The sequence below is a fragment of the Taudactylus pleione genome, unplaced genomic scaffold (genome assembly GCF_031769625.1).
Source record: "Taudactylus pleione unplaced genomic scaffold, aTauple2 ptg000451l, whole genome shotgun sequence".
Taxonomy (NCBI): domain Eukaryota; kingdom Metazoa; phylum Chordata; class Amphibia; order Anura; family Myobatrachidae; genus Taudactylus; species Taudactylus pleione.
In genome coordinates, this window is record NW_028284853.1 from 2,373,966 (window position 1) to 2,390,624 (window position 16,659).

At 45.2% G+C, this 16,659-nt stretch overlaps 1 protein-coding gene across 1 annotated transcript in view; it reads left to right on the forward strand.

Moving 5' to 3' along the window:
• Window positions 1–16,659, forward strand: part of PEMT (phosphatidylethanolamine N-methyltransferase) — a 176,410-nt gene that overhangs the window by 144,689 nt on the left and 15,062 nt on the right. The window contains exon 5 of the mRNA XM_088448071.1: window positions 1,718–1,829. Within this exon, the coding sequence (XP_088304197.1) occupies window positions 1,718–1,829 (112 nt within the window). The remainder of the gene's footprint in view (window positions 1–1,717; window positions 1,830–16,659) is intronic.

Consider the following 16,659-nt stretch of genomic DNA (forward strand, 5'->3'; position numbering starts at 1 on the left):
TGATGCCTAACATCTGGACCAGAGAGCGCTGCATATGTATACTGTACTTGGGTCTGTATAATTCCTTTGCGCCTACTTGTGTATGGATCAATAGTGTGTAACTGACTGACTGTACTTTTACTTGAATAATACTTGTGCTTTGGAACCACAGATTCCAGGTCTAAAGTCTTTATTTACTGTATGACTGCGTGCGCAAAATAGCGTCATCCTTAGAGGTTTATAGGTAGGATATTAGAAGGTATAGGCAGGGGTATATAGAGGTTCAAATATAGATTCCTTAGATCCATAACGTACCACCTCATTAGTGAAGCATGGTGGTGGTAGTGTCATGGCATGGGCATGTATGGCTGCCAATGGAATCGGTTCCCTTGTATTTATTGATGATCTGACTGCTGACAAAAGCAGCAGAATGAATTCTGAAGTGTCTCGGGCACTATATGCTCATATTCAGTCAAATGCTTCAGAACTCATTGGACGGCGCTTCACAGTGCAGATGGACAATGACCCGAAGCATACTGCAAAAACAACCAAGGAGTTTTTTAAGGCTAAAAAGTGGAATGTTATGCAATGGCCAAGTCAGTCCCCTGACCTGAATCTGATTGAGCATGCATTTCACTTGATGAAGACAAAACTGAAGGGAAAATGCCCCAAGAACAAGCTGGAATTGAAGACATTTGCAGTAGAGGCCTGGCAGAGCATCACCAGGGATGAAACCCAGCGTCTGGTGATGTCTATGCGTTCCAGACTTCAGGCTGTAATTGCCTGCAAAGGATTTGCAACAAAGTATTAAAAAGTGAAAGTTTGATTTAGGATTGTTTAGCTTGTCCCATTACTTTTGGCCCCTTAAAAAGTGGGTGGCATATATAGAAACTGTTGTAATTCCTACACCGTTCACCTGATTTGGATGTAATTACCCTCAAATTAAATCTGAAAGTCTGCAGTTAAAGCACATCTTGTTTGTTTCATTTCAAAGCCATTGTGGTGGTGAACAGAGGCCAAAATATGAAAATTCTGTCAATGTCCCAATATTTATGTACCTGACTGTGTGTGTGTGTGTGTGTGTGTGTGTGTGTGTGTGTGTGTGTGTGTGTGTGTGTGTGTGTGTGTTTTTAAAGCAATTTATTTTTCTCACAGATAATTTATCTGCTGCCATCTGACACCATGAGACTAAAAGAATAATTTTGTGCTCTAAAGAGCAAATATCCTTTGTATCATTCACAGACAACCTTCCTGTTTAATGTTACATAATAATTATTTTTATTTGATTGAAAGTGGAACCGCCCCACACACAAAGTTGAAGGTGAATCAATTTTCAATGTGCCTCAGCATAGATCTATTGGCTTTGGAAAACAACATGGCCGACCCCTCTGTGTCTAGGTGACAGATCTGCTTTTATACTTAGCAGAGGTTAAATTAAATCTTAAAACGTACGCAGTGATTCAATGGTACTTTTTCACTATTTTGTAAATGCCATTTGGGTTCCCCTGATATTCAGATTTGCAATCCTGTTGTGAACCACATGTATTTGTGTCCCAGGAAAATGGCACACAATCACAGGGCTAGATTTCCTAAGCGGTGACTTGGACCTGGCTGCTTATACACTGTGTATACCAGTATAGCCAGTATACAAAACAAAATGGCCGACTTCACAGATCATTACGTTGTTGCCATGCATTTAAAATCTGTCTCTCAGACATTTTTCTTTCTCTGAATCCAGGAGATTACTTTGGAATCCTGATGGAAAAGAAAGTGACTGGCTTCCCGTTTAATATAATGGAGAATCCTATGTACTGGGGAAGTACTGCCAATTACCTGGGACTGGCCCTCCTGTAAGTACAGCATCATTCAAAATATTACCTAGCCAGCAGGTGGCTGCTTTTTTCCCGCCAGTTTTCTGCTGCTGAATTCCAGCATGTGCACCATAGTTACCTTCTAATTAAAGCAGCAGAGAGCTGTTGAGTGCAAACCCTTTTTTTATGGCGCAGCAAGCAGGATAATGCAGAGATGAGGAAAAACACGCAGACATGATTACAAATAGCGCAAGTTTTAAAAAAAAAAAGCATTTCTCTGAGCTGGTTTTATTGTTGTCGCTCATTGGGCCTTAATCAAATGTGGTCGCTATTTCACTATTCACACAGTTGAGCAATTATTGGTGGGCAGCGCATGCATCTTAGCCACAATACGCACGTGCGCCGATTGAATCGCTATCAAATGCGATTATAGTGAGGATTTATTCGCTAATGATTGACAGACAGGTGCCGTTTTGTGGGAGGTAATGGAGTTGCGTCAAAAACGCGGGCGTGTCATGATCGTTTTCGGGGTGTGTAACTGCCTACAACTGCGATCCCATACGCAGAAAATGTGGCGCCATCGTCTCAGTTCCCTAGGCCATAGGATTACTCAGATGGTCGATTATTGAAGGATCGGCGACCACCACTGCACATATCTACGCATTTACTTGGACCTGTGAGGCCGCCGGTGGGGTATTATCTCCAGGTGGCTGCATGCATTAGCATATTCTCGCCACGGCAGCTGCGTACAAAATGGCAGCTGCTCATGTATTACCATTTGCTTCTGAATCAGTCCCGATGATATGTGCAGATACTTTTAAAAGGCAGCTTGTTATTTATATAGCGTCTACATATTACACAACACAGCTAATGGAGGACATTTAATCCTTCACATCAGTCCTTGCCCCAGTACAATGTATAACCTATATTCCCTACCTCACACAATGGGGTTTATTTTGTCAGCAGCCAATGAACCTACCATTATGTCTGTGGATTGTGGGAGGAAACTACCCGAACTCCGGGAGAACATTCAAAACGCACAAAGAGCTGGAATTGAACCCATAGCCCCAGCGATGTGAAGCAGCAATGCGAACCACTTTGCCACTGTGTTGTGCATACAGTCTCTGCAGCAATGTAACTCGAGCATTCATTTAGCAGACTGAGGTTACTGAAGTGTGACAAAGGGACAGTACAGATGTGTCCACATACACCTAGCCTCAGTACTACATGTTGCGTGAGACGCCTGGCGCGAGTGAACCCCGCCGAGCGGTGTAGCGTAGCTAATTTTTTCTTTCAATCTGCATCTTATTCTCACCGTAGCTGCAGCAAAACACCACACAGTCTGTACCAGAGACGCCGGGCTGCGACTTTAACCGCACAGAATTTAGTTTTAAATAGTACAAAGTCGGAGATGAAGCACAACAGGCGAGAAAAAAAGACGCGGCCGCTGCACGGTAGCACTATGTATACAGATTTAGACTCATTCACCCACAGATGTACAAATGTCACATATCAAATGAATCCGTGCAGTCTCATTAAGCAATTTTGTTTCATCGCATTGCGAATAAGACGCATATTCGAGCAAAAACGACGCTCTTCGCAAGCCGAGTCGCACCGGACCTGGTGCGTCGAGAGGGGCTGTTTGGTGTGACTGCGGCAATAGTGTATGAGGTCACATCTGTACTTGAGCTTGCAGAGATCGGGTGCCATCATTCACTGTTAATTTATTTTGGACTTATGTTGCACTTTGGTATGTAAGCACAAAAAACCAGTGTCACTTACTTTCATCATTATTATGAGCCATAATTGAGATTAAACACAGTAGTATTTTAGGGAGGGGGAATGGGCGAGCAGATTGGACTTATCGTGACATTTACGCTTTTGCTCAGTGCGCCTCTTTGCAGACGTCGGCACATTACTAGCTCGAAGAGTCCTCTCGTGGAAAGGGTTCATCTGTACAAGGCGTTTGCACTGCACATTTTGTTCATTTTTTAAATTAGCTCCAAATGTTTTTCTGCGCTGTCTCCTTGAAGAAGCCTAAAAATACTCAAAGAACCCCCTTACATGAAAGAACGTTCATTGTATCAATATTGTCTAAATATTGTTTTTTTCATTGTGAGTGTGGTGGGGGGGGGGGGACTAGAATATTTTTAACACACCCATGGTGGTGAGCGTAAATCGAGCGGGTTCTACTCATAGGCCGTGAGTTAGAGTAGCACGCAATTTTCGGAAACAGAGTGATCTTGCAATAGTTTAAGCAAACTGTCGGTCGCAAGAATGTGCGGAAAGGGCGTGATCACTTGTAGGAAAAGGGTCCTTGTGGGCGTGTAGACAGAATTGCAGGCTCTTCTGAGCTTTGCATATGCGTTTGCGTTTCCACGCCTCTCAGAATCTGTCCCGTAGGCAGCGTTAAATAATATTGAACTCCTATAGATTGTTTCAGTATCTCAGAGAACATATCTGATCAATAACTAACGTGAAACTTCTAGAACCGATTTAACTTTCCCCAGGCGCTAAATAGTCTGTTAATAGAATTGTTCTAAGCACAGATGGTGTGTAAGGCCGCTAATTGAGCAAAGTACATTGTCTAATTACTGTTCTCATTAGCTGATTATGAACTGATTTAATGTATATCACCATCCAGTTACAGTAACGAGTACTTCGTAGCATGGGGAAAACGCCAGTGTTTCGCGGATGGGCTGTAATGAATTAATGCCTTCTAACCAAACCAAACTCGGCCTTCGGGGACTCGGCACAGTTAGTCAATTAGAGCAATCAGCAGGCATGTAAATTTGTTCTTGTTTGCATCAATAAATCAGGGACCTGATAGGGATATGTATTAGCTGAAACGAGAATTGCTGACAGCTGCCCGTATAAGAACGAGCTGTAATGGAAATCAGACTGTGTCCCAATAACGCTGTATGAAGTCTGTTCTGTGGAAGCGGTTGTACCTGTTAATCGGAAATTTTATTTTATGCGAATGTAAGGCTGATTATGATTTGACGTTGCTCCCAACGCCAGTGGCGCTGCTTGTCATATGCACTTGTGTTTGACATATGGTGATTAACTTACTGTCGGGGAGGGAGTTCTTTGGAGGACAGCAAATCAGTGGAACAGCGGCATTTAGAAAATGGCGTCGCAATGCCGACCACAAATGGGATAAGATTATTGGAAGCATGATGGGATAAGCTTGTATATTCTATGCATATTATGACGGAGATCAGCATAGTTGTGTTTTTCCACTAAAACTTAAATATACATGGATAATTATTTTAAAAAATAAAATAAATCTATCGTATATATAAAATTAATTGGTCTGTTTGTTTGTCCGGCTATGCATTCGGACACTCCTGCACAGATTGGGATGAAACCGAGGGGAGGTGGTCCAGTTGGATCCTGGACGGGTTTTACGGGGGTTAGGGTCCTGGTCGGACCTCCCGTTGGTGTGTTCGCTGGGGAGAACTTTGATCCGAGGAGCCTGTTCTGAGCCTTCCACTGGATGGATTTGGATGAAAACTTCAGAGTGGTAACATTGGATCCCAGAAGACATACTAGTAGGTTCAGGTCCCGGTCGGACCTCCCGTTGGTGTACGCTGGGCAGAACTGTGACCCAGGGAGCCTGTTCTGAGCCTTCTACTGGATGGATTTGGATGAAAACTTCACAATGGGGTGGCAATTGGTCTGGGGTGCCTAATGGAATGGTTGGGGTCCCGGTCGGACCTCACGGCTTCGTGCGCCAGTCAGAACTTTCCTCATGGGTGTGTTGGAAGAGCTGCTAATTATTTTTAAAATGTTGACCGTTACATTCAACTCATTGATAACTTAATAACTTGAAGATTTAAACCCGGGTACGTCAGCTAGTCTATTATAAGCAGCCATTCTAGCAGAAGAGAACAGAAATCCATAAGATATCCATTGTCTAGAACCATGCCTTTCTTCTTGTCTCTGATAATAAGCAAAGATATAACCCAGGCGCTGGAGAGTTAGAAAATCCTTCCAGTCTCAATATGGTGCAGCGAGGTAATCACCCTCATAAATCGCAGAACAAATGTATAAAAGAAACCACCATAGAGTTTGGAAGTACCAATAAATCACACTCAAATCAATTGAAATAAAATGAATATTTAATAAAAAAATATTTAAACCTATAACATTAGCAGCTGACATTAGACATACATATAGGAATAATAGTAATTATAATAATAAAAGCACTCATCAGATAGTCCCGGGGTATGAACCACTGCAGTGATTAATGACTTGGTTATTTCTACAGAGAGAAAGTTGCGGTCTCTATTACAAATATATATTTTTTTATTACTGACTGTAATAGAGACTGCAACTTACTCTCTCTAGAAATAAGCAAGTCATTAATCACTGTAGTGGTTCATACCCTGGGACTATCTTATGAGTATTATAATTACTATTATTCCGACATGTATGTCTGTGTCAGCTTCTTGTCTCTGATACAGAGACACCGCAATAGACCCACAAATGCCATTCGCACATTTTGCGCAATTGTGGACCGGGCTCCTAGATACATAAGGCGGCATATGGACAGGTCTGTCTTAACAGCAGTGCTGGCCCCTGGGCAAAGCAATGCACTGGGGCCCCTATTAAAAAATCCTCTGCCGTGGATGGGATGCTATCGGTGGAGGCTGTGCCAGGGCAAGGGGGTGGGGTGTGTTGGCTATCGGCAGAAAAACAAGTAATTTACAGGAAAAAACACAAGTCACAGTCTGCCCCCAGTAGTGGCCCCCCCTGTGCATTTCCCCCAGCAGTAATCCCCCCTATGCAGTGTCCCCAGTAGTAGTCCATCCTATGCAGTGTCCCCAGTAGTAGTCCCCCCTATGCATTGCCCCCAGTAGTAGTCCCCCCTATGCATTGCCCCCAGTAGTAGTCCACCCTATGCAGTGCCCCAAGTAGTAATCCCCCTATGCAGTGCCCCAGTAGTAATCCCCCCATACAGTGCCCCTAGTAACAACCCCCCATATAGTGCCCTTAGTAGCGCCTCCAAATATACAATGCCCCCTTTAGCGGCCACCATCCCCATACAGTGCCCCCAGTAGCGCCCCACCCTATATAATGCCCCCCGTAGCACCCCCCCATGCTCTGCGAGTCCCCGTGCCACCTTACACACACTAAAAATAAAGCAACTTACCAGATCCCCAGTCCTGCTGACGACCGCCGCTGTCCACTCCTCCGGGCCCACTCTCGCTCTGCACTATGGGATGGGAGAAACGTCATGACGTCTCTCCCATCACCCGCTGCAGGGGGAGCCGGAAGGCGAAGCTCATGAGTGAGCTCCAGCCGGTTCCCTCCGTGGACGACGCAGCAGCCAATGAGTCTGTCTGGCGATCTCTCACTGCGATCTGCCCTACACTTTGGGCTCGGGGGACACTAGCAGAGGTGCAGCAGCGGCTATGGGCTCCTGCACCACAGCGGGCCCTGGTGCAATGCACCGGCTGCACCCCTGGTAGTTCCCTCCTCCCCCTGAGCTGGTACAGCCTCTGCCTCCTCCCCATGCAGGACTATCAGCTGTGGCAGCTATGCGATGGGGGAGGGGGGGGTTTGGTAGGGGTGCTATCGGCCATGGGCCCTTGGAATCCTGGGGCCATTGGGCAACTGCCCATTTAGCCTATAGGTAGAGATGGCTCTGCATATGGGTCTACAAGCCAAGCTGATGGCAATTATTGATTGTGGTCTATAAAACACATGCAGCTGCACTCTTTTGCGGGAGGTTTGTATGTTTGATACATAAGTGTGTAATTACTTGCATGAATAAATAAATAAAAGTAGATAATGTTGCAAATGCAGTACATACCATAAGGTTTGCTGCTCACAAATAACCCCTATATACTTTCTGCTCTGTACAACCTGATTATGATCAACGCAAAATCATGAGACCCCTAACCATTTAACAACAACAATACACTTAGGGGAGATGTCCATTTTTTAGAAGTCTCGATACAAGTGGAGATGTTACCCATAGCAACCAATCAGCTTCTGCCTATCAGTTTGTAGAGTGTACTTGATAACTGCTGGATAGAAGCTGATTGGTTGCACTTCTAAGCTCTTTAGAAGGCATGAAACATCCTTCCCATAAGGTTTAAACAGATCCTCTCATGTACATATGGAATTACATTATCAGGGTGTTTGCCTCTCCTATGACCCTAGAAATGTAGATTAAGGAAATGTAGCGCAAATAAGGAGGGAGGTGCTGCAAGGTAAATGCACAGGAGTATACACCCGAATATAATACTCAATTAGCATACATGAAACAAAAAGTGGTACATTAAAACCAAAAAGCGCTCCCCACTCAACATGTATAGCAAATAGGACACCTCTGTGTTTCCACAATCACGAGAAGTATAAAAAGCATGTAACAAATGTAAGACTGCATCCAGCCCCCGTCCACGTGTCGACATCCACACCCAGATGTATCATGGAAACAGAGGAAGGACCAATTGATGTCCGAAACGCGTTAAGCGGCTCTCACCCTCTGAACTGATTGCATTGTTTACAGCCTCCTCTTGTGGACTTCATCCTTAGAGGATCTCTATATCCGGAGTAGCGGTTCCACTGTTTCCATGATACATCTGGGTGTGGATGTCGACACGTGGACGGGGGCTGGATGTAGTCTTACATTTGTTACATGCTTTTTATACTTCTCGTGATTGTAAGTGCAAATTTGTCATTAAAAGCTTATATTGTTTGAGACATACTGCACTATTATTCCACTTTTTTTATTCCTCCATGCATATGGAATTACCTTAAGGGAAAATTAACCAACACCTCAATAGAGAAGCTTAATAGTGGATATCCAGAACTTGGGATTACTAAATACCATTCATATTGGTGACTATTGCCCCCTTTTTTTGTGTGAAAACACAGTGGTGTCCTATTTGCTATACATGTTGAGTGGGGAGCGCTTTTTGGTTTTAATGTACCACTTTTTGTTCTTCCATGACCCTGACACCCTCATTAAGCCCAGGTAACATCTACCACAATGCTGTCAGCTTCAATGTAACTACTCAGCCAGCTCCATAGAGGAAGCCCTCATCATATTGCATCTGTGCCTATGAGGTTGAACGAGCATCATACACGTTAACGAGCATCCTTATAAGTATGAGAAGTGGATCAGATCAGCGTCTTGGGCACAAGATTTCACAGACGTCTTATCCAGTCACATCTGCAGAAGATTATTGGGGACGTGACGATTGTCCAGTGATAATGACCAGGAACCATTGTTTTATAAAGCGTCAGTACGACGTCGTTTTGCATTGAAATTGTAAGAGAGAGACGCCTTATGTGTCCTTTTTTCCCATTGCTTCCTAATTAGCTGAAGATTTTTGTTGATTTGCTATATAACTGTTACGTCATGTTGTTATATAAATCAGCAGCCGACGTTACTGAAGTGGTGATTATATTTATTTATAGCTGGGTGACCTGTGAAACAATATAACAATCTCACTGATCTTCTTCTGAGTGTTTGATGGTTCATACCCATCCAAAAGTCCCGAAATACAATGGCCGTCGTTTACAAAGAACACTTTGTTGTCCACCATTTTGTCTGAATGGGCCGCCCAGTGCGCATGTTCTTCTCCTCTCAGGAGGTGCCTAAGAAGAAGCCTAGGCGCCTGACTCAAGCGCAGTTGGCCGATGTTTTAAGTACCGCGCACGCGTCCTGGTTGTTACCGCACCAATACACCGAACAAATTTGGACACAGGGATTGTGGATTTTAGTGGGCGTTCCTGGAAGGTAATGGGGGTGTGGCTAGGCAGATGTGGGAGTGTCTCTGACAGCGGCTGCATCTGAAGACATACAACCACTCACACAGTACGCCATACTCATACGGAGAAACAGTACCTGCCTTAGAGCTGGTGCAAGTTCCCATGGTGCATCTAAAGACGCACCAAGATGGATTTGCACCGCCGCAAGACGCTTCAAGTGGAGCTCAGCTTTGTAGAAATGTGTAGTGGCATTTGCATAAAGACGCAGCTACGCGCGATTTAAAATCAGGCGCCAGGCATGCGGAGAGGTGGAAAAATCGGAAGCGACGCACTCTGCAACAGATCATCAGCGCCCGGCCTCCTTTTACTAGCACCAGTTTTATTCTATATAAACTTTTCCTTTTTCCTCCTAAAATACTACCGGTTTTTGTTACTTCATTTTACGATGAGAGCGAGTTGTGTGTATTATACTGCCCATTGCGCACCTGGAAAAGCGCTTCACCGCCGAAGCACAACATAAAGTATTCTCCATGCATATAAATATATATATTGGTCATAAACCAGCTCCATTATGTCAACAGTGCGTGTTTCAGCCCCTTTCAATTATTTAGGGGAGTTTGGATTCAATAGCAAGACACATCCCACACAACAAGCGGTTACTGTATAACCCGCCCTCCCCACACGTCAGTCACCCACCAGTTACCCCACCCACTTCCCTCCATGCTACATGGGGTACAGAAATACTTCTGGAGTTTGACCTTGTAATATCCATCGGACACAGGGTGGGCATCAAAATTATGGATAGACATTTTTAATATGGGACTGGGAGACTGTGACATAGTGTAGCCCTAAAGGTTTCCTGCACTACATGCTGACCATTGCCTCAAAATCATTTAGGGAAGCCTCAACAATAATTACTGAGATTTTACTCATTACCAGACAATTTGGGTACATATAGCGTCCGTGCAGTCTCTTCCCAGAAGGCTAGATGAGTGATTTGAGAGAGCTACGTAGATTTTGCACTGAGGGTGATGGATATAACCAGGATCTACAGATAGGGCCATGTCTGTTCATGATAGGGAACAGAAGGAGATGGAGTGACAGGAGTGCACTGATTAGGATCTAAAGCCTCCAGGTCTTCCTCATGTCCAACTTTCTAAGCTTCAGTTCTAGTAGGGAGATCTCATTAAGGGTGATTCGGTAGCTTTTGCTGCTCCGCCACGTCATCAAATATCACTGAAATAAGTTTAAATAACTTTGTAAGTGTACCGACCAGTATGGAGGCATCCTAATAGAAAATGGGGAGCGGTGACTATAGCCAATCTCAGGCTCTTTAAACAATTTTGGACCTGTGATGTTTCCTGTAATAAAATAAATGATCCCTATGGACTTTTTGCTCTGTACTAGCCCATTATAATCCAGCATAAGAACATCTGATGGCTGACAATTTACCGACAACCGGGGCAGCAACAGATCCTCTCTTGCACATATGGAGTTACATTATCAGGATGTTTTTCCTCTCCTTTGACCTTACATGACCCTGACACCCTCATCGAACTCAATTAAGCCCAGGTAACATCTACCACAGAGCTGCCAACTTCAATCTAACTGCTCAGCAAGCTCCATAATGGAAGCCCTCATCGTACTGCCGCTCTGCCTGTAAGGGTAAGCGAAAACCATACACGTTATACACGTTAACAAGCAGCATTATAAGTATGAGAAGTGGATGAGATGAGGACACGCAGTGTCTTGGGCACAAGAGTTCAGAGAAGGCTCGTGCAGTCACATCTGCGGAAGAGTACTGGAGATATTCCAATTTTATAGGATTACTTCCCAGAAACCATTGAAGCATCAGTTCGAGGTCGTTCATATTGAAGTTTTAAGAGGAAGCAGTAGAGCACCGGGGTACATTATCTCATTCCTTTGTTCCTAGATTTATTTATAAAATAATAGGCTTTATGCAAGATGACGCTCACAGTGTAACTTTGCTGTGACAGTCGGCTGTGTTTGTCAGGATGGCAGACAGCTGTTCCAAAGTTTCTTTAAAGCGAACACAGGGCCTGATTCAAATAGGTACGCAATGCTGATAATTGCGCTGTTGAGCGATTATTGGCTGACTGCGCAGGTGTCACAGTCGCACTGCGAACGCGTAAAGGTACCTTAGCGAGGCCGCTCACAGTGAGGTTTTCTTTGCAAAGCGATTGACATTCAGGGACCGTTTGGGGACGATTACGGGGAGTGGTTGTAAGATCGCAGGTTAGGTGTGTGTTTTAACCTACAACCGTGTAGCGTGTTTGTCCCCTGTAGATGCTGGACGTAAGCTCTCTGGTTTGTGCAGGGTCCCAAAATTAGAGAATCCCAACAGGAGCAAAGTAAATTTACATAAGCTCCAAATAGCACCAGTGGTGTACCGGCTAACGCGTTTCTCTGTCATGAGACAGCTTCCTCAGAGGCAAACCTCTTCCAGCATCTACAGGGGACAAACACCCTACAGCAGTGATTCCCAACCTCGGTCCTCAAGGCACACTAACAGTCCTGGTTTTAGTGATATCCATGCTTAAGCACAGGTGGTTAAATCAAAATAATTAAGGTACTGATTAAGTCACCTGTGCTCAACTATGGCTATCCTTAAAACCTGGACTGTTAGTGTGCCTTGAGGACCGTGGTTGGGAACCCCTGCCCTACAGCCTAGGTCCATACAGGCTGCAACCAAGTTATAGCTATTGTGAAAACCCCTAATCTGGGACTGGATCCTAGGAATTCTGTGACTAACATATATTATATATCAAGCAGTAATAATGAAATAGAACACAACCAGGTGTTGAATCACTATATCTCACAACATTTCTTTACAACAGCTATTATTGCATTGTATTTTATTGTTCGTTTAGAGCATGGCTTAAGTGTATTGTATGTTTATGTGTCAAACGCATATTGAATGTTTTGGGGCATATTTGATTGGTTGCGAGAACAGCAAAAATCCCGCACCCGCTGGGTTTTGCCTGCAGGTGTGGGATTTTTGATATTTAATCAGGAGCGGGGTTTTCGATTTTTTGAGTGCCGGGAGGTTTTTTTTTTTGCGCACCTCCAGAGCACGACCAATTTTTCCTAAAATCCATAATTGTAGGAAAAATGGTCGGGAAATGCTCTGGGACCCCGGTGGCATCCCTCCTAATGACTGATTAAGCAATGGAAGTTTCCAATTAGCTTAACTAGTCAGTCATTACTCACCTTCCGAAGAGCTGTCTTCTCCCTCCAGCTTCGGGACTCGGTCTCCTGCAGCAGCGGTGAGTATGTCAAGTATGTGGCCCCCGGTCTGTGTGTCCTAAGTTTAAGCATGTCCTCCCTGTAATGGGTGCTGGGAGAACTACATCTCCCAGCAGTCCTTGTGCCTCCCTGCAGACCCTGGAGCCTCCCAGCAGCCCCCTCCCCAGTGAAATGATGGAGAGGAGGGCATCGGGAGTCGTGGAGACCACCGGGCAGGTAAGTAATTTTTTTTGTTTGTTTACGCGGCGCAGGGTTTTCAGCCCTGAAAACTTTGTGACCCCTTATTTTTATAATCGGATAATGCGAGTATCTGGAGCGCACATACCGGCAGTAATTCAAAATTGGGCGTGAGGGGCACATGGTTTTTTCCTCGCTAAGCCTCGCCCCCAATTAAATATGCCCCGCAATGAGGAAAATAAACATGCTAAACTTTTAACCTTTGAAACCAACACACGGCTCTGTGGTACTTTATTAATGTTGTTAACATTTTTAGTGTAGTTATAGATCTATATAATGTAATACTCTACAGCGCCCTTTTATTGCTCTTTTTTAATTGAGGGCAAGTCAACAGAACTGTGGACTTAAATATACAGTACCTTAAAATGTGTACCGAATATAAGGCTGACCTACGTGTGCAGTGATGATACAGGCGGAGATATACATTTTCTCAGTGCATGCCGTTTTAGAGCAAAATACTCACCATTTACATGCCGCTCTGCCCAGTATGTATAGTGGGATCGTATGGATGGCAGTGACGAGGACATCATCACCCAGCTTTAGTTTGGCACCATTTCTGGAGAGCGGGCTTTGGTACAGGCGTTACAGCGACATGGAAGGACCCAACCTGACCCATATAATCTGTACGCTGGGTCTGAACTCGGACACCGTGAATCTGTCACTTTCCTGTCCCCATTGTTCATAGGAAATGGAAACATTTAATAAGAAATGGGTCAAGGACTTTAACCGTATTCTCTTTGGTAGGGTAACAGGAAACGAGGGCGGCTGGCAGGCTCCCCTGCGTTCAGTCTTGGCTCTCTGCAGATGGATATAGATTTGAAATGTTCTCATGAAGGAAAACTGTAACTTCACTGCAGATATAAGCGCATTCCAGGCTACACTTCCAGGGGGGCTGAACCAGTGGTTCCCGAACTTTCTGAGATCATGGAGCCCAAAAGTCACCAAAAATGATGAAATGAAGTAAATCGTGCTTACCAGTCATCCGTAGTAGGGTCCGTTATGTGGTGGCGGGCAGGGTGGTGCTTCATCTCATTCACATATTTAATGGTTGGCAGCCACCAGCACTGGTTTTGCCTCTCACATGGACATAAATCATTTAATTTGGTCCTGGACCAACATCCCATGGCAGCCTTGTAAGTGCCCTGTGGCACCCCAGTTTGGGAGCCTTTGGCTTAACCAATATTCGGCCTCTCAGTTTCCAAAGTACTAGAGAGAAAACCTAGGTGTGAGGTACAGAGTGCTGTCCCTAGCTTGTAGTTAATTGAGATGCTACATTCTGATGCACAAATATTGATTAAGGTTTAAGGGGAGATGTGCTATCAAGCCTCGGGGGTCTATGTACTAAGCCTTGGAGAGAGTTAAAGTCAACGGAGATAAATTACCAACCAATCGGCTCCTAACTGTCATTTTTTAAACACGGGGGATATGGATGTCCCGGCGATTTGGGGGAGGAGCGGTTGATACCGCTCCCCCCCAATGTATTAATGTGGGCTTGGGTGGTAAATAACAGGGGCGCACGGCAGCTGTCGTTCCCCTATCACCACAGCAGGGACAGCACAGTCCCTGCTGCCGGGCTCCACATGAGATCTTGCGCATGCCCATTGGAGCTGGGGCGGGGATCGCCGGCGGAGGGAGTTTTCACCTTTTCTCTGTAAAGAGGCGAAGCAGGAAGAGTTATAGTGGCACGATGCATGCCGCTATAATGCATCCTCCCCACAGCCTGTAAAGTGACAGTTAGGAGCTGATTGGTTGGTACTTTATCTCCATCCACTTTATCTCTCTCCAAGGCTTAGTATATAGACTCCTTGGAAAGAGATACAATGGAGAAGTTGCCCAAAGCAACCAATCAGCTTCTAACTGTCATTTTATCTAGCACAGTCTATGAAATGACAGTTTGAAGCTGATTGGTTGCTATGGGCAACTTTTTTATCTCAGGGGTTTATTTATCAAGCAGTGAAAAACTTAGTGAAGCGGACCAGTGGAGGAGTTGCCGCTGACAACCAACAGCTTTGAAGTAACATTTATTAAGTACAGTACAGTACAGTCTATAAAATAATAGGTAGGAGCTGATTGGTTGCCGTGGGCAACTTTTCCACTGGTCTGCATCACTAAGTTTTTCACTGCTTGATAAATTAACCCCTTCAGGGCCTCATTTATCTACGAGTTTTATCATTCAAAACTCGCTGCGTATGATATTTGGTGCTCTAGCCAATCAGCTCCCAACTGTCATTTTTCATACAGGTGACAGTTGGGAGCTGATTGGCTGGAGCACCATTTATCATACACAACAAGTTTGATAAATCTCCCAAATCTGAAATTGCTGATGTCTACATTTTTGCTGCAGCGCAGAGGTTTGTAGAGCAATATTCACAGGGGAGCAGAGGTTTGCAGGGCAATATTCACAGGGGAGCAGAAGTTTGCAGAGCAATATTCACAGGGGAGCAGAGGTTTGCAGAGCAATATTCACAGGGGAGCAGAGGTTTGCAGATACAGAAAGGAGAAGTGCAGGCATGCCCACTGAAATACGGAAACACTGATTATTACATAGAGCGGTGAAAAAAATAAAATGTCATTTTGCAAAGCCAGGTAATTATAATGAGATAAAAGTTCTGAGAGCGGGTGCATCTTCAGCTGTGCCCCCTCTACCAAAGGACCAGTTCTGTACCAGCCCACAGTTGTCGGAGACGGAGTCTTGTCCTATACTTGCAATGAGACGGAACACTTCCTTTAGACAAAGTACTCTTAATTAAAAATAATAATAATAATAAATTGTCAGCAACCTTTATACTGCCCATTATGCGGGGACTATCGGGGAAGAGCAAAGTTGCTCTGGTTAGTGCCATCTGGAAGGAGCGGGGTGTGGTGGTTTCGGCGCTCCTTCCTCCTCCTAGAGGCACTAGCCTCGAGCTAACCAGTCATAGGCTGGTTCTCAGTATAGGAGTAGCACCCCATTCTTTGTAGTCTTCCTGTTATAGCACGGAGGCTGTTTGAGGACTTTGGTAAGGAGAGGGGTGACCTGATTCAGACCCGGTTGCAAGCGCTGAGCGCTCGCAACCAGGTCGATGGTGGCCCAGAGCGCATGCGCACGACGGAGCCGGCTATGTCGTGCGCATGCGCGAGACCCCGGATAGCGACGGGCAAGCCATCGCTCCGGGTCTCGCACCAAAGGGGGCGTGCTGTCGATGTTGGGTGACAGCAGGCCCCCTTTGGTGGGCGGGCCGGGGGGGTGGCTGCCCAGACGGAGGCGTTCCCATGAGAACGCCTACCGTCTGGGGGCGGCCCCACTGACATCACAAGTGATGTTAGTGGGAGTGCTTTCGGCTCTGTTAGAGCCGAAAGCTCTCTGGGGCTTGCGGCAACGAGACCCTACCACAGGGGTCTCATCGCAAGCCCGATGGTCGCGATGGTCTTTCTGGCCACTCGCTATAGCTGTGAGTGGTCACCCACAGCTATGCGAGCTGCCAGGATGCTGTTCTAAAAAAAAAAAAGACCGGCCCTGATTCAGAGCGAGCGCTCTGTCAGAGTGACCAGCTCTGAATCAGGGCCGGTGTTTTAAATTTTTTACATAATTCAGGATACAGAACATGGGATCAGTATTTTAGGACAAAAAGTGAAATGTTTATTCAGTTGAAAG